Source organism: Thalassophryne amazonica, chromosome 12 (genome assembly GCF_902500255.1).
Source record: "Thalassophryne amazonica chromosome 12, fThaAma1.1, whole genome shotgun sequence".
NCBI lineage: Eukaryota > Metazoa > Chordata > Actinopteri > Batrachoidiformes > Batrachoididae > Thalassophryne > Thalassophryne amazonica.
This window is the reverse complement of record NC_047114.1, coordinates 30,918,851-30,939,679: the sequence shown is the minus strand read 5'-3', so window position 1 is coordinate 30,939,679 and position 20,829 is coordinate 30,918,851. Positions and strand designations below refer to the sequence as shown.

At 39.4% G+C, this 20,829-nt stretch overlaps 1 protein-coding gene across 4 annotated transcripts in view; it reads left to right on the top strand.

The window, feature by feature from the left end:
* LOC117521584 (casein kinase I-like) overlaps nt 1-20,829 on the top strand; it is a 65,178-nt gene that overhangs the window by 23,470 nt on the left and 20,879 nt on the right. For 2 of the 4 annotated variants that reach the window (XM_034182910.1, XM_034182909.1), the window contains exons 8-9: nt 142-225; nt 11,969-12,070. In XM_034182910.1, coding sequence (XP_034038801.1) covers nt 142-225; nt 11,969-12,070 — 186 coding nt within the window. The remainder of the gene's footprint in view (nt 1-141; nt 226-11,968; nt 12,071-20,829) is intronic. The other 2 variants (XM_034182913.1, XM_034182911.1) reach the window with 1 other exon arrangement.

The window sequence follows — 20,829 nt, the reverse complement described above, 5'->3', positions numbered from 1 at the left end:
GCATTAATCTTAGGATATTTCTCACTGTTCGTCCTGTAGTACCACAGTGCCATCCAAAGCATGTCTGATGTAAAATATGTAAACAGAAAAGTTTAGTGACTAATTGTCTGAACCCATGTTAACCTCACTGTCTATGTGTAGCCCACTCCTGTTGGTCCAGTGGCCAGTGACAATCCACTTCAGACCAGCAACCGGGAGAAAGTACTGCAGCAGACCAAAAACCAGGTACAGTTTCATTCTTTCCCCACTGTTAAATATGAAAATACGAACTGTTCAAATATGAATTAAATTTGTCTGAAATACACTATTTATTGGCATCGGCCAAATACAGGCACATTATCTTCAAATATATTTTTATGCCATTTATATTTGAAAATCCTTTCTCTTCTAAAGTCTCATCTAGACATGTGCACAGTAGTTAATCCAGTCCAATGGAATTTAGGTGTCACTTGTTCCTCCCTTTACAATCCAGACAGGACCAAATGTCCAAAGTATTCTCAGAAAGACAGTACTCTGTACAAGTTCTACCCAAAAAGATTTCACCATAAAATAGTGATTGAGCAAAAATCAAATGAGATTTTTTTTTCTTCTTCTTCCTGAAAGAGACTCATCAAACCTGATTCCTCATATGTGTACTGCCCAGTACTTAACTAAACAAAGGCAATTTGTGTTAATTACACAGTAAAAAGAAAACTAATTAAATTCAGCCTTTTCCTTTTTCTTTTTTTTTCCAATTGTAGGAGCAAACATAAAAGAAACTACAGTATGTAGTTTTATAATCTGAAAGAGATTTTTTTAATTTTTAAAAATAAAATTTGGTCACCCAAATGTTTGCCATATTAAATCTGTCCAAGACATTTACATGATATTGTGTCAAAAGTTCTTAATTTCATTTCTTTGTATCATTAAATGGTAAGCAGCCCTTAGGTCTCTCTTCATTCATGTCTGTCAGGGCTCAGTTTGTATATTGTAGGTTTTATTTCATGATGGCATGCTCAACATAAAAAGTGTAGAGTGGCTGGTTTTGATGAAGTGCTGTTGGGAGATATTTGTGGCTTTAACCAGGTGACCACTGTTCTATAAAGGGAAGCAGAATGGGAGATAACATTCTGTTTTCAAACCTTCTGTAAAGGTTTGAAAACAAGTACTTGATCAGAGCCTCATAAATGGACTGCATTTATAAAGCACTTTTCCATCTGATTCAGAAGTTTAAAGCACATTACAATGATGCCCTGCATTCACCCACCGATATCAGTGTGCTGACATGCAAGCTGCTCAACTGCACACCAGGAACAACTGAGGGATTAAAGACGTTGCCCTGGGGCCCTTAGTGATTTTCTGGTCTGGCAGGGTTTGAACTGAGGATCTGTTGGTCTCAAGCCCAATGCTTAGCCACTGGACCATCACCTCCTCATAGATACAATTTCATACTCTGATGAATCTGGATCGTGAAGGTTAAAAATACCACGTATCCCATCACTACTGCCGGTAATGTGCACTTAAGCAAGTCCCTTACTTTGTAGTGACATGCAGTCAGCTCTGTATGTATTTGGACAGTGACGCAATGTAGTTTTTCCTCTGTAGATTGCAATGGAGTTGAAACAGTCAATATATTCTTGTAGTGTAGACTTTCTGCTTTAAATCAAGTGGTTTAAAAAAATCATGTTAACCATTTAGAGATTAATGTTATTCATATACACAGTGCCTCTATTTAAGGGGCCAATAAATAATTGGACGGATTAAATATAACAATTATCTTCTGTTTAAAAAGAAAAAGAATCATCACTTTACAGACACTTTTCTTTACACAAGTCAAGGACATAGATACATGAATATTTACAGATTTTTATTTATTTATTTATTTATTTTTAGCCACAGGTGTATATGAATGAATCATTCAGTCAGTCAATCAACATTTATTTCTTTAGCCCGTTACAGCAGCCAAATGGTGTCCAAACTGTTTTGCAATAAAATCAAAAAGTCAAGAATTTGAATAAACGTTGAATCAGAAAGTGTTAAGCCTGGTTCACACGGCAAGATAATTACGCCTATATTTGATCCAGTCTTCCCCTTCCAACAATCTTAAGGACGTCCCTACAGTCGTGATGACACTAAAGATAATCTTATCGGATATTCCTGCCGTGTGCGGTGTGTTAAGAGCGCTCTGATCTGCTTGGAAGGACGTCGGGGCGCTCCGATTGCAAATCGGGGTTATTCAACATGTTGGATTGTCTTGGCCCGATATCGCAGCGTGTGTGGTGTTCTCTGATCACAAATGAGCACACAGCCTGCTGAATGTGAAGTGCAGCCAATCAGAAAGTGAGGTGATGGACGCACAGAGAGAAATCTAAAATCAAACAGCTGTTCTGACTTACCAGAAGTCCAGTGGTTGCGCTGTCTCCACTCCTTTAAAGAACGCCTTTTCTTTTTCTTTTTGTATCATGTATCTCCTCTGTTGTAAATTGTCCACAAAGTATCTCCGTTTGTTTACTCTGAAGTCACATTTAATCTTGAGAGCTTTAGCAAGATTTCCTGTCTGACCTGGGAATGTTCCTGTGTGAAATCTGTTCGTGTGTGGTGTGTTGTTTTTACCGTGTGGCTGCACACCATTCACTGGACAACCAACACTGTTAGATCTTTGATTTTTTTTTTTATTACCACATGTGTGGTCTCAGGTTTTGGAAACATACAGACAGTATTAAAATACTGCCGTGTGAACCAGGCTTTAGCTGAATGTAACTTGCACGATGTCAGGAAAATTGATTGAATTTACAGTTCCATAACCTGGCTGCACAGGGGATTAGTTGTTAGCACTAATGTCTCACAGCAGCAAGGTTCTGAATGAATATTGCATAACCTGCACTTTTATCAATGAAAAGCAATACTACAAAGTGCAACTGTCATGTTGTTGTTTTTTTTTTTTGTCATTGATTCACATTATTCTGTGATGGTATATGTTTTGTTCTGTTGAAAAGAAAGTATTCAATGACTGAATTGTGATCTTAGCATATCGCCCCTGGAGCTGCACTGTTTGGTCTTGCAAAGTCAAACTACAATCTTTGTGTGACTTCAGAGAGGTACACTGATCAACTGATCATGTACATCAACAGGGTTGCTGCACTGAGGTTCACTCCATTGTTAGTCTTCACAAGTAGCTTCAGTGAAAAAAAAACATTTTGTTGGTGTCAAAAAGTTTGCATGAGACACACGCTTCATGGTGATCCGACGACAGGTTAGAACCAATTCTGAAGCAGATGAAGGGAGCGGATGTAACAAACTCTGTTGGAATGCAGGTCTGACTAAAAAAAATCTAAAATGCCCCTGCTTGAGTCCTAATCGAAACCAAGAAAATGGACCATATTACTCCAGTTGAGATCCTTACACTGTCTCCCTGTTTGTCAGAGGATAGATTTTAAAATTAACCTGTTAGTCTATAATGCCCTTAACTCATTGAGCATGAACCATCTAGAACACTGAGGCTGTCTGAGACAGGTCCGCTCTCTGTTCCTAGAGTTAGAACTAAACATGGAGAAGCAGCATTCAGTTTCTATGCCCCCATATCTGGAACAAACTCCCAGAAAACTGTAGATCAGATGGCACACTGAGTTTATTTAAATCAAGGTTAAAAACTCACCTGTTCACAGTTGCTTTTAACTAGATTATCTTAAACCTAACAATGATTGGTTCTGATGATTTTTAAATTGCATCTCTTAAGTTTCTTGTTTTCTTATTCTGTCTATTGTCTCTGTAAAGTACTTTGAGTCGCCTTGTTGTTGTTGTTGAATTGTGCTATATAAATAAATTTGCCTTGCCTGCCTAACAGGAACGGAATTCCCCACAATTTACAACAACCTATTAATATTAATAATAATAAATGGTTGTGTATATTTATTAAATTAAATTTTAGCCCTTCATTGGAGTAAGGAGGTATAGAAAATAAATGTATGAATGACTGAAATTAAATAATTAAATATAAACTCCCAGGATTTTGGCAGCATAATTGTAACAACAGATTGGTTCACACGCACATAGGTATTTTTATTTCGTTATAAGCTCACGTTTTCCACCTTAGTTCTTAAAAAAAAAAAACAATTCAATCTGTGCAAGCACTCTCTAAAAAAATTATTCACATGAAAAGCAACTGCTGTAGCGGCCCTGGGCCATGCTGTCCTGTTCCTAATTGGTGTCTCAGAGTGGGGTCTGCCAGCCCCTCACTGTGTAAGTCAGAATTACTTCCACGTTTTTCTGTCTTTGCTGAACAGTCACAGCCCTGCATTGTTGTAAAGCACAAATGTATGCTCATGTGTGTGTGTGTGTGTGTGTGTGTGTGTGTGTGTGTGTGTGTGTGTGTGTGTGTGTGTGTGTGTGTGTGTGTGTGTGTGTGTGTGTGTGTGTGTGTGTGTGTGTGTGTGTAATGTGTTCCTGGAGCTGATCTCAGTCATTTGTTTTTGTTTTTTTTCCTCTCAATAGAGGCTTTGCACGTGACGTCACAGGTCACGTGCAGGGCGGTGCCACGTGTAGCTGAAGGTCAAGTTTAGCCAGTCACAGTACACTTGGTTGTGTAAACAAGCCATCTCAATTCGTCCTTCCTCTGTTTTTCACCATTTTTTTTCTGCCATTACACCATGGGTAGGGCTATAAATAGTAAAATAAAAAAATGCATCATGAAAATATTACTCATTTCATTACAGAAGCTGTGACAAGACCATGAAAAAAGTGAGTTGAGTTTTCTCCACAATCCCACAGCAGCATACACAAAATTCAGTAAAGTTAATGATGAACATTATCACTAAGGGTAGGGTTAGAAATGGTAAAATAAAAAAAATAAAAAATAAAAAAAACACATCATGAAAATGTTACTCATTTTGTTGCGAAAGCCACAGCAGGACCACAAAAAAGTGTCTGCTGAGTTTTCCTCCACAATCCCACAGCAGCGTGCACAAAATTCAATAGTTAATGATGAACATTATCACTAAGGGTAGGATTAGAAATAGTAAAATAAAAAAATGCAGCATGAAAATGTTACTTATTTCATTACAGAAGCTGCAACAGGACCATGAAAAAAGTGAGGGTTGGCAGAGTTTTCTCCACAAACCCACAGCAGCGTACACAAAAAAACATGATGCGATAAAGGAAATCTGAGATCAGATTCGGATTCAGCACCCCAGAATTACCCCAAATTAGTTCTCAAAGTCCATGCTAGAAATGTATTTATTTTTGTTGTTGTTGACCAGTGTAATTTATGTTGTGAGGATATTTGTTGCTTATTCCGCCAGCAGCTCCAGTAAAATGTCTGATCGCAGCCAAACTCTGCCAAGGAATGGATTATTATCATGGCCTGCCGGATTGGAATTTTGTGTCACCTTCAAGCACAGGCTGATTGCTTTCTGTTATGCATCTTCAAGGCTTCATTCTTGCCTCCATGATTGTTTTGGTCTCACTAACATCTTGTGGATCACAAGAGTATGTTTGACAGTCATATCTACTCTTTTAGCAGAAAAGAGTAAACATCACTGCCAATCAACCTTTTCCGTCAGCCACAGTCTGAAAATAAACTCAACACTTATCAATTAATAACAAAAATATAACTACTACTTTTTGTTTGTGTTTATCATGGCATTACAAGATGGCTTTAGAGGTACATACTACCACCTACTATATTGGAGTGTGTGAAATAATGGTACTAATTATTGTAATTCTACACAATACAAAATGTTAAACAATAAAATGAAAAATAATATACTGTATTTTCTGGAGTATTTTTTTGTGTTTTTTTTTTTGTTTGTTTGTTTTTTTTTTTACTAGTTTGGCATGTCCAATGCAACTTATACTCTGAAAAATATAGTAATCAAAATGTACAATATCTTCACACTTAGGAAATGGCACAAGTTTGATCATTTTAACACGGTCATACATCACTTTAAAAAGACTGAATGGGAGCAGTCTGTAAGTGCTGTAGTTTATTTATAGCCTGAAACCACAAAGTTGATGGGCCGATTGAATGGTGTGCTTGCATGGTTTTTAAATGAAAAACACTAGCAATTTTGTCACCGCTCTTTACCGGGGGCGAAGACGAGTACCTCTTCTAGTATACAAATAATGAATGCTTGTGAGTTCAATGGTACGAATATTTCATGAGGTGAAAGATGGAATGATCCATTCAAAGAGGCAGAGCCGAGTTGAATGTTATGTTCCAGCTTTCACCCAATTTAATATTAATTCCGTTGAAAGAATGACAAAACATTCATTATTTGTTTTATATAAAAGCTAAAATAAATCCTTGTCATTTGAAATCTTATTAATTTCTAAACAACACAAAAGGGACTTACATTTTTTGTTTTCCACTGGTGCTTTGACATTAACAGTCCAACATGAACTTGAAATTGGAGTCCAAAATTGTTCTCAGTCAACTTGGAAAAGCAGTTAGACAGTTGATGTAGTCCATGATGCTGTGCACTGACTTCATGTACTTAAAAAAAAAAAAAAGACTTTATGTAGTTCATCACAGTGTTGTATAAAGTACCAGAAAATCACACTTAAGTAAAAGTACAGATACCTATTAAAAAAATGACTTTGGTAGAAGTTCAAGTAACCGATTGAAATGCTACTCAAGTAAAAGTCTTAAAGTCAGGGGCGTCGGACTGGGGGGGGTAAAGGGTACTATGTACCCAGGGCCCAGAGCATGGGGGGGCCCACAAAAAACTGGCATTAAATATGTTTTTGTGTTGCATGTTATTAATGTCCATACAATTCATGTTGTAAAAGAATATAATTAGAATGAAGGTATAAATGTTGCAAAACATAATTCTGCTCTAACAATAATATTGAAAGATCTCTGAGGGCCCTTCCACCCCTGCACAATTGTACAATGGTTTAGTCCAGGCGCACAGGCAACACTCCCCCCCCACACACACGCACATCCCAAACACATCTCACAGAAAGAGGAGGTGTTTAGTAGTGCTGAAACAACTAATCGATTTAATTGATTATTAAAATAGTTGTCAACTAATTTAGTCATCAATTAGTTGTTAAATAACTTTGTTTTACCGCACATGTTTAGTTTCTTCCATATAAATCAACCATTTCTGCAGCGCGGCTTTGCTTTGAACCTTGAACCAATCGAAGCAGTGATTTGATTTCATTGTTACATGGTTCTATCTTTTCTGTTGTTTTGTTTCATTAGGTTCTTTTTGTCTCTTTCTCTAAAATTGTATTGTAACATTAGTCTATTATTATTGTCTATTATGTAGACTATTATTGTTGTTGCTATAATATATGAATAAAAATAAATTTAAAAATTACAATTTGACTCTTTTACAACAACAAACACAAATCAACACAAACGTGCTGTTGCGAACAGCTTAATGCTAACTTTAACATTGAAAACGCCATAGACATGCTAACGTGTTAGCATCAGTCCCGTTTTTACGTTATAAAATACATTTATCAGCTGTTTCAGAAGACCATAACAGGTCGGTTTAACATAAAAATATTAAATATTACTCACAGACATATGCTCTTCGGGGTTTTAGCGGGAAAAAAATTAGGATAAAGCGAAATAAAATCCATGAATCGTAGATCGAAGCACTGCTTCGACCTGCAAATCACTGCTTCGATTGGTTCAAGGTTCAAAGCAAAGCCGCGCTGCAGAAAAGTTGATTACAGACCCTCTGCAGGTCTGTAATCAATGTAGAGAAATGATAATTTTCCTGACAAACACCCCACAAGTGCGCAACTGCAAAAAAGCCTACCAGACATGCCTCATGACAAATCGGCCTGACGTTGCAGTAACTAGTAATCAGTGGTGTCTCTGGCTGAAAACACGACCGTTTTCGTGTGTGTGTGTGTGTTTTGTAACGAGTTGGCGCATAGAAAATGTATCGGAGTAGAAGTATGCAATTAATCAATCAATCAATCAACTTTTTTCTTATATAGCGCCAAATCACAACAAACAGTTGCCCCAAGGCACTCCATATTGTAAGGCAAGGCCATACAATAATTATGAAAAACCCCAACGGTCAAAACGACCCCCTATGAGCAAGCACTTGGCCACAGTGGGAAGGAAAAACTCCCTTTTAACAGGAAGAAACCTCCAGCAGAACCAGGCTCAGGGAGGGGCAGTCTTCTGCTGAGACTGGTTGGGGCTGAGGGAAAAAACCAGGAAAAAGACATGCCGTGAAGGGGGGCAGAGATCGATCACTAATGATTAAATGCAGAGTGATGCATACGGAGCAAAAAGAGAAAGAAACAGTGCATCATGGGAACCCCCCCACAATCTACGTCTAAAGCAGCATAACCAAGGGATGGTCCAGGGTCACCCGATCCAGCCCTAACTATAAGCCTTAGCGAAAAGGAAAGTTTTAAGCCTAATCTTAAAAGTAGAGAGGGTATCTGTCTAACTGATCTGAATTGGGAGCTGGTTCCACAGGAGAGGAGCCTGAAAGCTGAAGGCTCTGCCTCCCATTCTACTCTTACAAACCCTAGGAACTACAAGTAAGCCCGCAGTCTGAGAGCGAAGCGCTCTAATGGGGTAATATGGTACTACGAGGTCCCTAAGATAAGATGGAACCTGATTATTCAAAACCTTATAAGTAAGAAGAAGAATTTTAAATTCTATTCTAGAATTAACATTAAGGTCGGAAATGTAGTGAAGTAAAAGTGAAAGTAAGCTGAATTAAAAAAAAACTCAAGTAAAGTACAAAGTCTCCCAAAACGTACTTAAGTACAGTAGTGAAGTATTTTTACTTCATTACTATACAACACTGGTTCCTCAGTCCAGCGAAAAATCACAGAAATTTGTCCAACTTCTCATCCTTACAGCTCTTCATGCCTCCACACTGTTTACAGCGTAGTGGATTTGTTTTTTGTGTTAGAAGAATTAGCAGCGTCAATTAGCTCCTTCAAATCATCGTCCGCCATCAATACAAACTCTGCCATTTTTAGCTAAATGCCACCCCCGGTAGTGTGAGCATGCGTGGTGTTAGGGGCGTGCAATAGCAAATTTCACATAGCATTAAACTGCACGCTCAATCAATTCAATCAATCAATTTTTTTTTATATAGCGCCAAATCACAACAAACAGTTGCCCCAAGGCGCTTTATATTGAAAGGCAAGGCCATACAATAATTATGTAAAACCCCAACGGTCAAAACGACCCCCTGTGAGCAAGCACTTGACTACAGTGGGAAGGAAAAACTCCCTTTTAACAGGAAGAAACCTCCAGCAGAACCAGGCTCAGGGAGGGGCAGTCTTCTGCTGTGACTGGTTGGGGCTGAGGGAGAGAACCAGGAAAAAGACATGCTGTGGAGGGGAGCAGAGATCGATCACTAATGATTAAATGCAGAGTGGTGCATACAGAGCAAAAAGAGAAAGAAACAGTGCATCATGGGAACCCCCCAGCAGTCTACATCTATAGCAGCATAACTAAGGGATGGTTCAGGGTCACCTGATCCAGCCCTAACTATAAGCTTTAGCAAAAAGGAAAGTTTTAAGCCTAATCTTAAAAGTAGAGAGGGTGTCTGTCTCCCTGATCTGAATTGGGAGCTGGTTCCACAGGAGAGGAGCCTGAAAGCTGAAGGCTCTGCCTCCCATTCTACTCTTACAAACCCTAGGAACTACAAGTAAGCCTGCAGTCTGAGAGCGAAGCGCTCTATTGGGGTGATATGGTACTACGAGGTCCCTAAGATAAGATGGGACCTGATTATTCAAAACCTTATAAGTAAGAAGAAGAATTTTAAATTCTATTCTAGAATTAACAGGAAGCCAATGAAGAGAGGCCAATATGGGTGAGATATGCTCTCTCCTTCTAGTCCCCGCTAGTACTCTAGCTCAAAAGAACTATTGCATGGTCAATAGAGAGCTGGCTTCTGTTATTCTTATCTACAAGAGTCGAGATAGAAGTCAGACTACCAGAGCAAGAATTTTAGCTGAGGAAGCTTTTGCGATTAAAAGCGAAACGTCCTCACATCAAGCAACTCAGTCCAGTCGAAGATTCAAGCTTCTCTACTATGGAAACCACCTGGAAAACTGAGAGCCTTCACAGAAATATTGCACAGTCAGTGAAACACAATGGCAAATAGTATGAATAACCCATGTCATGTGACATACAAGCCACTAATCAAATGACAAGGATCCACTCAGCTGTTATATAGTTATGGGTGGGGTTGCTTTTATTGATAGCTAGCAAGTGCAGGTGTCCCACTAACAGTTGCTACTAGCTGATGTGGACCAGCAGTGTACCTCTGACCTGTCTGAAGACACACACACACACCTTCAACCGCTTAATTCAATTAAGGGTCACAGGGGGCTGGAGCCTATCCCAGCAGTCATAGAGTGTGAGGCGGGGTCTGTCCGTACATTTTATTACAAATATTTGAGACAGTGACTTGCTGTGTGTTTAATTGTCCAAATGGATCATCTAAAAAGTCTATGCTGCAGTATTTCTTTGAAGTGAAACTTTTGTGTTTATTTATGTGTTAGCGCTGTTAACAGGTATCAGTAGCTTGGTGTTATTAGTGCCATTGCTATTACACTGTTGCTGTGAAAATGAACCGTTCATAATTTTTAATATCCACACCCAAGCTACCCATCATGAAAGCCACATCCTAGTGTGCAAAAATAAGTTTTAATAAAACACTTGAACAAAGGCTATTCTCTTAGATTTACTTGTTGATAATGCTGAGGTGTGCTGCACGTTTGGGCTTCCTTCATTCCTCTACCTTTTTATCAATATGGGAACATCCAAGGCCTCTCCATTTGAGCTTAAACTGCTCTTCCTAAAAGCTATTGCTGATGTCACAGAGGGTTTATCCAATTTAGATACACAGTCTATCAGGAAGCAATACCCTTTTATATTAGAATGGTTTTGTGTAAGACGCATGTCTTTACTTTGGCTTTAATTTTATTTTATTTTTATTGTCCATTTTATTTTCACATAGTATGTGTTTCATACCATTTTTCCAGTGTTTTGAATTTTCATTTGTTTCAGATATGCATCTTTTTTTGTTCTTTTTACCTTTAACCAGATAATAAATCCCATTGAGATCAAGACCTCTTTCACAATGGTGACCTGGCCAAGAAAAGCAGCAGCAAACAACATACAAGTCAAACCAAATAACAAAACAAAACACAATTACCATAAAATACAAATACAAGCAGCTGACCAACGGACACGTTATTTTTTGCAATAACAATGTAAACTGCAACAACAATAACAACTCATGTTTTAAGACACATACACACACTGCTCAAACGATTTTCATTGTCGATTGTCCAGTAACGAACAAAAGGCTGCCAGCAAAACCAGCCCAGTCAGTTTCAGTTCCGATTGAAGGGCATTCCAAGAAGAGGGGGAAGCAAAACTGGAGGCGGTCCTTCCCCTTTCCGCTTGGACACGGGGAACAGAACAATTCAAAATGTCATTAGAATGTAAGGCATAGAAGCTTACAGTTACCCACAAAAAAGTAGACAAGTATATAGGAACTAGCCCAATAAGAGCCTTATACACCAAAGTCATCCAATGTGTGTGTCATCTTACTTCCATGCCAGCTTTGGCATAAAGTTCACAGTAGTGGGTAAGGCGACTACTACCAGTAATAAATCTGAGAGTACAATGATAGAATGGGTACAAGGACTGTAAACAAGTGTTTGACGCACACAAATACACAATATCACCATAGTCGAGCATAGGCATGAAAGTAGAATTTATCAGATGCTTCTGAGCTCTGAGGGAGAAACATGACGTTTCATCCTGTCCCTCCTGTGCTTTCCTGCAATGTTCCTTCTGACACTCTTCTCCCTACATTTGGTTTTCTTCTCGGACTGTCCTCCTCAAATTTGTTGCCAGTTTAATTTATATCTTGTTTGTGACAGACCTCTTCCTTCAAATCCCCCCCCCCCCCCCAAATTTGTAATTACATAGTCCTCCACCTTTTCGTTTCTCTTCTGATCACCTTCATGTCTCCTCTAGTCTCCAGAAAGGAAAGGCAGTGAGTTCCAGCCCACCCCAGTGACCAATCAAGAGCTGCTGGGCTCTCATCTCACTGTTGATAGGCTGAGAGGGTCTGTCCAGGTACTGAGAGGAAGGGTTAGCTCTGTCAGCTTTTTGTCTGCTTGCTCGCTTTGTCTAAAGGTCTGCTCTTACTTTGCAGCAGTGTTGACCTACAGTCTGTTCCTCATACTTTCAAAAAGTTCATGAACATGGATCTGTTGTCATTTTAATTCTTTATAAATTCTTTTCATCATAAAAGGCTTTTGCAGCTCTTCAGTTTATTTATACAGTGCTTCACAGGAGTAAAGTCTAAGGGTAAGGGTAAAGCCCTATAGAAGAACTCTAATATAGAACTCTTATATAGTAGAAGAGTTCTTCTATAGGGCTGTATGGTTCACTCTTACCCACCCCTTGAGCAAACACAGTGGCAACAATGCTAAGAAACCTCAAGCAAAGCAGACTCAGTGGTATGTCCATCTGCTTTGGCAACACTAACAATAGAAAAATAACTAAACAAGTACAACAAATAAGTGTCAAACATGCAAAGACAGAAATGTTGCAGCAAAGCAACCATATACAACCCCGATTCCAATGAAGTTGGGACATTGTGTAAAATGTAAATAAAAACAGAATGCAATGATTTGCAAATCCTCTTCAACCTATATTCAATTGAATACACCACACAGACAAGGTATTTATTGTTCAAACTGATAAACTTTATTGTTTTTGTGCAAATATTTGCTCATTTTGAAATGGATGCCTGCAACATGTTTCAAAAAAGTTGGGAGAGTGGTATGTTTACCACTATGTTACATCACCTTTCCTTCTAACAACACTCAATAAGTGTTTGAGAACTGAGGACACTCATGAATGGGTATAAAAGGAGCATCCCCAAAAGTCTCAGCCATTCACAAGCAAAGATGGGGCAAGGATCACCACTTTGTGAACAACTGCATGAAAAATAGTCCAACAGTTTAAGAACAGTGTTTCTCAATGTTCAGTTGCAAAGAATTTAGGGATTCCAACATCTACAGTCCATAATATAATCAGAAGATTCAGAGAATCTGGAGAACTTGTTGTGTGGGCCGCTGAAGAGGAGGTACTGCTGGCCCACCACCACCAGAGGGCGCCCTGTCTGGAGTGCGGGCTCCAGGCACCAGAGGGCGCTGCCGCCTTACGAGAGCAGTCAGGGTGACAGCTGTCACCCATTACTGGACACAGCTGACTCCACTCAGCACGGAGGTATATCATCAGGACGGCGTCTCCACCTCAGTGCCGAGATATCGCCTTAAGATTGAGGTAACGTTCTCTGCACGCATATTCTGCATAACCAGATAAGACTTGTTAAACCTTTTCAGGACAGCTGACTACTGAAAGCTAATTACTTGGATAAGTACTCACCTTCCTGCTGTATAGTGACAAGAGGTGGAGGCGGCTTCTCCCCTCTCCGTTTACTGGGTGCTGTCGCATCCACACCTGTGTGTTTGTTGCTCTCTCCCGCCAGCAGTACCGGATCCGACGAGCGGAGGCAGTGGCCACCTGGGAATTCGGGACTTGGCGGTTCCAGTACTCCCAGGGTTCGGTGGCAGAGGAGATCTGGGTGGTTCCGGTTCGACTGGGACGGACGTCTCCTACCTTCGAGCCTGCCCACACGACACCAGCGGATTTCGACCTAAACCCCAAATTATTGATTGTTGTATTAGTTGTGCTCGTTTCACAACAGTAAAACTTGTTATTCACCTTTCTCCATTGTCCGTTCATTACGCCCCCTGTTGTGGGTCCGTGTACCTACACTTTCACAACAGAACTTTCTACATGTAAACGGCAAGACTGAAAACCAATGCCCATGACCTTCAATCCATCAGGCAGCACTGCATTAAAAGCCGACATCATTGTGTAAAGGATCTTACTGCGTGGGCTCAGGAATACTTCAGGAAACCATTGTCAGTTAACACAGTTCGTTGCTACATCTACAAGCGCAAGTTAAAACTCTACCATCCAAAGTGAAAGCCATACATCAACAACATCCAGAAACGCTGCTGCTTTCTCTGGGCCCGAGCTCATTTGAAATGGACAGATGCAATGTGGAAAAGTGTGCTGTGGTATGATTCCACATTTCAAATTGTTTTTGGAAATCATGGACATCGTGTCCTCTGAACAAAAGAGGGAAAAAGCCATCCAGATGGTTACCAGCGCTAAGTTCAAAAGCCAGCATGGTGTGTTATTGCCCATGACATGGGCAACTTATACATCTGTGATGGCACCATCAATGCTGAAAGGTACATCCAGGTTTTGGAGCAGCACATGCTGCCATCCAAGCAACGTCTTTTTCAGGGACGTCCCTGCTTATTTCAGTAAGACAATGCCAAGCCACATTCTGCACATGTTACAACAGTGTGGCTTCGTAGTAAAAGAGTGCAGGTACTAGACTGGCCGGCCTGCAGTCCAGACCTGTCGCCCATTGAAAATGTGTGGCGCATTATGAAGCACAAAATACGACAACGGAGACCCCGGACTGTTGAACTACTGAAGTTGTACATCAAGCAAAAATGGGAAAGAATTCCACCTACAAAGCTTCAACAATTAGTGTCCTCAGTTCCCAAATGCTTATTGAGTGTTGTTAGAACGAAAGGTGATGTAACAGTGGTAAATATACCGCTGTCCCAGCTTTTTTGAAACGTGTTGCAGGCATCTATTTGAAAATGAGCAAATATTTGCACAAAAAGAATAAAGTTTATCAGTTCGAACATTAAATATCTTGTCTTTGTGGTGTATTCAATTGAATATAGGTTGAAGAGGATTTGCAAATCATTGTATTCTGTTTTTATTTACATTTTACACAACATCCCAACTTTATTGGAATTGGGGTTGTACGAGAGACCAATTTTCACAATAACTGATTGCCCAAAAACAACAAAGCTGGAACAGGCAGAGTCTAAGTGTCGTATAATTGGTGGGTTAGTGTTGAAAGCCATTTCAGTCACAGAAGGAACAATTTCAATTTATTTTTATTTATATAGCGCCAAATCACAACAGAGGTGCCTCAAGGCACATTCTCCAGAATTTGTCTGTTACATTCCTCAAAAGGTGCTCATCCTCAGCACACTCTGGATTTACACAGTTCCCTGTAGATGTCACATGCCCCAGTCTGTGAAGGATCATGGAGGATCACTTGGCTAGCTGATGGTTGGACAGAAGGATCTATGATATTCTAAACTGCATTGGCAGCTACCATCCACCTCATCAGCAACTTAACCTCTCACAGAGAACAAAGCAAGAACAATCAACCAGAATGAACAGTTCACAGTAGCACCATCTCACAACAACCACATAACAATGTGGTCTGATGAGCTAATGTCTTACTGACACTTGCTTTATCCGTCTCGCTGTCTTTTGGCTGCAGTTTACAGGTAGAACCTCTTCTCCTTCAGTTCTTGAAGTATCGTGATTCTGATGGTTCTGTTTGCTTCATCTAATCATTTCACAGTTCTTCCTGCAGAATTTATAAATTTTAAATTTTAGGTAAAATTCACATTTTGGGGGGGGGATGGGGGGGTGAAAACTCTGAAATTCACCTGAAGTGCATCTTCATTTCTTGATGGATTTTGATTCTGATAGTTTTGTTTGCTTCATCTAAGCACTATTCACATTTTTCCAATGAGAAATTTAAAATTATAGGAAAGTGTAGACTTTCTGGAAGGTGAAAAAAAAAAAAAACTAAAATTCACCCAAAATGCTGCTTTTCCTTTGGTTTATGATGTGCTTTAATTCTGATGGTTTGATTCGTGCAAGCACAGTTCAGTTCTTTTTCAATTATAGTTTTGGGAAAAATATAGACTTTTTGTGGTGAAAACGGTGAAATTTGCCCAAAATAGGGTATCTTCCCTAACTACATGGTTGCTGAGAAAAAGCTTGTCAAAATACAGTGGGGAAGATAAGTATTTGGCCCCCTGTCAGTTTTGCAGGTTTTCCCACCTACAAAGAATGGAGAGGTCTGTAATTTTTATCGTAGGTACACTTGAACTGTGAGAGACAGAATCTAAAAAAAATCCAGAAAATCACATTGCAGGCTCTATTTTGGTCTCATCTGACCACATGACCTTCTCCCATGCCTCCTCTGGATCATCCAGATGTTCACTGGTGAACTTCAAATGGGTCTGGACATGTGCTGGCTTGAGCAGGGGGACCTTGCTGCCCTGCAGGATTTTAAACCATGACAGCATCATGTGTTACTAATGTAATCTTTGTGATTGTGGTCCCAGCTCTCTTCAGGTCATTGACCAGGTCCTCCTGTGTAGTTATGAGCTTTCTCAGAATCATCCTTACGTCACAAAGTGAGAGCTTGCATGGAATCCCAGGCCAATCCCAGGCCGAGGGAGATTGACAGTCATCTTGTGTTTCTTCCACTTTCTAATAAATAATCATAACAGTTGTTGTCTTCTACCAAGCTGCTTGCTTGTTGTCCTGTAGTCCATCCCAGCCTTGTGCAGGTCTACAGTTTTGTCCCTGGTGTCTTTAGACAGCTCTTTGGTCTTGGCTATGGTGGACAGGTTGGAGTGTGATTGATTGTGTGTGTGAACAGGTGTCTTTTATACAGGTAACAAGTTCAAACAGGTGCAATTAATACAGGTAAAGAGTGCAGAATAAGAGGGCTTCTTAAAGAAAAATTAACAGGTCTGTGACAGCCAGAATTCTTGCTGGTTGGTAGGGGGTCAAATACTTATTTTATGCAATAAAATGCAATTTAATTATTTAAAAATCATACAATGTGATTTTCTGGATTTGTTTTTAGATTCTGTCTCTCACAGTTGAAGTGTACCTACGATAAAAATTACAGACCTCTCCATTCTTTGTAGGTGGGAAAACCTGCAAAACTGACAGGGGGTCAAATACTTATTTTCCCCACTGTAAGACACCACTCAAGAACATTTACATGTAAAGATTTTGGACGAGAACCTCAACTGCCAACAAAAATATTTAGAGCTGGGGTATGAGTCAGTTTGTCTTTGTTGAAGATACGTCAGTGGTTTTGGACTGGCTGTGATGAAATTGGAGCATTTCCCATACATTTTCTTTTTTGTAATGGCCCACCACAGTTGCTCCGGCTGTGGTGGCACATTGACCTTCCTTTTTTTTCAGCTTAATTGTTCAGCTACATGCAGAGCCTTGATTGACTGCTTGTCTCCCCTCCCCCCCTCCTTTTTTTTATTTTTTTTTTATTTTACTTTTTTATTTATTTATTTATTTTAAGGAATGAGCGCTCGCACCCAGTACCTTCCTTGCTGGTTCCCTCTCCACATCTGCAGTATTTTTCCAGTTGTCCAAAATCACTTCACCTGCATCCAGTGCCTGTCTCTCCACCTCCTGTCAGCTTCTGCCACCTGATCCCTGGTCCAGCTCTCAATCTCTTCCTGTTCGTCACCTTCAAAGTCATTCTACAAACCACTGTCTATTGCTGTCTGACTACGCTGTCCCCTGCTGCCACCTTATTATAGTCTCCAATTTGATTCCGACTTGCATTTCTGACAAAGAATGCAGTCTACCTGTGTGGACCTTCCTCCACTCATGCATCACCCTGTGCTCCTCCTACTTCTGAAAATAAGTATTCATGACAGCCATTTCCATCCTTTTTGTAAAATCTCCTACCATCTGGCCTTCCACATTCTTGTCCTCTCCTTCAGTGGTGGGCACAGTTCCGCTAATCCGCTAACCGCTAATTATCTAAGATAATGTTTTCATTATCGGATTATCTTTTCAGATAACTTTGAAAACCATCATCGGACTAATTATCTGCCGATAAGTTTTGGTCCAATACTTTTTAGACCACTAACGTATTTTTTATTTAACGAAGCTGAATAGTTATAAACATCTATTAAATCTAAAATCTGTTAAGCACTTACCTTAAATTTTAAGTTAAATGTTTTATAGTGGATGCGCAGTTCTGTCCTTCGTAAACAGAGGAGAGCTGTTCTAGACGAAACTGCTCTATCCTCTGCAGGCAAAGGAGAGCTGGTCACAAAATAGAAAAAAGGCTCATTTCTTTTGGCCCCATACTAATACGCTGGCAGTATCACCCAAGTCATCCAGAGGCATACCGCTTTAACTTATGGTTAAAATTTTAACCAAACTAATTTCAGACAAGTTATTTAAATTAACGTCACGTCTGAAGTTTTATAAAGTGAAAATATCAGATGTATGTTTTAGTTTTAAAGTAATGCACTAATTTTGAAGGTTTTAGTGTGGACATGCTGTGCCCAGGTGCATTATAGCTACCTCAGTACATTCACGACAGAAGAAATGCATTTGAGATGCTCTGATCAGGCTCCACACGGACAACAGCATTAAACTCTTTGTATATTGTGCCTAAAACTCATGTGAATATATTCTCTGGGTTTATAGATGTTGTTATTGTGTTTGTTTTATGTAAAAATGCCAGAAGAAGCTTTGGTTGCTCCTCCATTATTTTCAGTTGGAATCATTGCAATCGATTCCTGTTTGCTATTAGAGTCCTGCTTATGTCAAACACTGTCTGTCGTCTTTGTTCCAGAGTAATATATATAAGATGTCTGAAATTCATATTAAATGTAGCAGACACGCATTATCTGGAATTTTGTTTTGGCACGTTTTCAGGGTTGCTACTGCCATCTACTGGCCAGCAGTGTTCATGGCAGTATTTGCCCTAGTACTGAGCATCCAGTAATTGGCAGTGTATTTATACAGTCTATTTATTTTGACACCAGTTATATCAGACAGTTATCTAATTACAACTTGGCTTTTTCTTTTCTTTTTCTTTTTTTACAAATTAAAAAATGGCATATTTTACAAAAGCACATTTATCTGTAAACACCAACACACACGACATACCTCACATTAACGTGTTGGTTTACATAGAATGAATGAGTCAACCAATCAGTGTTAGCGGAGGCACATTTTACCCATAATCCTTTGCCATCTGTCTGTGCTTGTTACAAAACTTCAGAATTAGTGCATTATTCAACATTAAAAGATATATGTTATATTTTAACTTTGTACAAATGACAGAAATGACATTAATGGAGTTATTATCTCAGTATTAATTTTATTTATAAACCAAACCATAAGTCAGCACTGCTTTATTTTCCAAGACCTCCGCCTCATGGCAACACTGTTAATGAGTAGAGTTGAGCTCCGCCACTCCTCTTAACTGCTTCGCTGCTGGAAGCTATGTAGTAAACAGGAGCTTCCAGTAGTGGGCAGGGCGCACAAAGACAGACGTTCTGACTCATTGTTTAGGTCTGTAGTTGCCTTTGATACTGCCAGAAGTGATCGTGGTGTTTAAACTCAAAATCAGCTTGTTAGTAGTTGCAAGTGTACAGGAGACAATACTGAAAGTTATCAGTTATCTGTAGCTTCTGATAAATTTTTGGGTGGTTTATCGGCTTAGCTTTATTAAAGATAACTTTTCATTTTGCTGATTATCTGTCATCGAAGCTAATTCTTTGGTTTGCTATGCCCACCACTGCTCTCCTTGATATTATATCTACAGTTGTATGAAGAATTTGGGGCACCCCTGATAATTTCCATGATTTTCCTTTTATAAATCATTGGTTGTTTGGATCAGCAATTTCAGGTAGGTATATCATATAGCAGACAAACAGTGATATTTGAGAAGTGAAATGAAGTTTATAGGATTTACAGAAAGTGCAATAAATTTTTAAACAAAATTAGGCAGGTGCATAAATTTGGGCACCCCAACAGAAAAACATCAGTATTTAGTAGATCCTCCTTTTGCAGAAATAACACCCTCTAAACACTTCCTATAGCTTCCAGTGAGAGTTGGGATTCTGGTTGAAGGTATTTTGGACCATTCTTCTTTACAGAACATTTCAGGTTTGTTGGTTTCCGAGCATGGACAGCCCGCTTAAAATCACACCACAGATTTTCAATAATATTCAGGTCTGGGGACTGAGATGGCTATTTCAGAATGTTGTACTTGTCCCTCTGCATGAATGCCTTAGTAGATTTTGAGCAGTGTTTATGGTCGTTTTCTTGTTGAAAGATCCAGCCTTGGCGCAACTTCAACTTTGTCACTGATTCATGAACATTGTTCTCAAGAATCTGCTGATATTGACTGGAATCCATGTGACCTTCAGCTTTAATAAGATTCCTCTGCATTACAGCATCTCTTTGTGCAAAGTGCGCTGTATAGTTGAACAATGCACAGAGACACTTTCTGCAGCAAGATCATGTTGTAGGTCTTTGGAGCAGGTATGTGGGTTGACTATGACTGATCTCACCGTCCTTCACTTAAGCTTATCTGCGATATTTCTTGGCCTGCCACTTTGGGCCTTAACTAGTACTGTGCCTGGGGTCTTCCATTTCCTCACTATGTTCCTCACAGTGGAAACTGACAGCTGAAATCTCTGAGATATCTTATTGTGTCCTTCCCCTAAACCATGATGTTGAACAATCTTTGTTTTCAGGTCACTTGAGAGTTGTTTAAAGGCTCCCATGTTGCCTCTAATTAGAAGAGATGCAAAGAGGAGAAACATTTGCAAATGGCCACCTTAAATACCCTTTCTCATGATTGGATTCACCTGTGTAAGAGGTCAAGGGTCACTGAGCTTACCAAACCAATATTGCGTTCCAATTAGTGCTCAGTGTATTCAAATCAATAAAATGAAAAGGGTACCCAAATTTATGCACCTGCGTGATTTTGTTTAAATAATTATTGCATACTTTCTGTAAATACTAGAAACTTAATTTCACATCCCAAATATCAGTGTGTTTGTCTGCTATATGCAGTGATGGGCACAGCTAAGCAAAAAGTTAGCTTTGATAACCATTAATCAGATAACTGA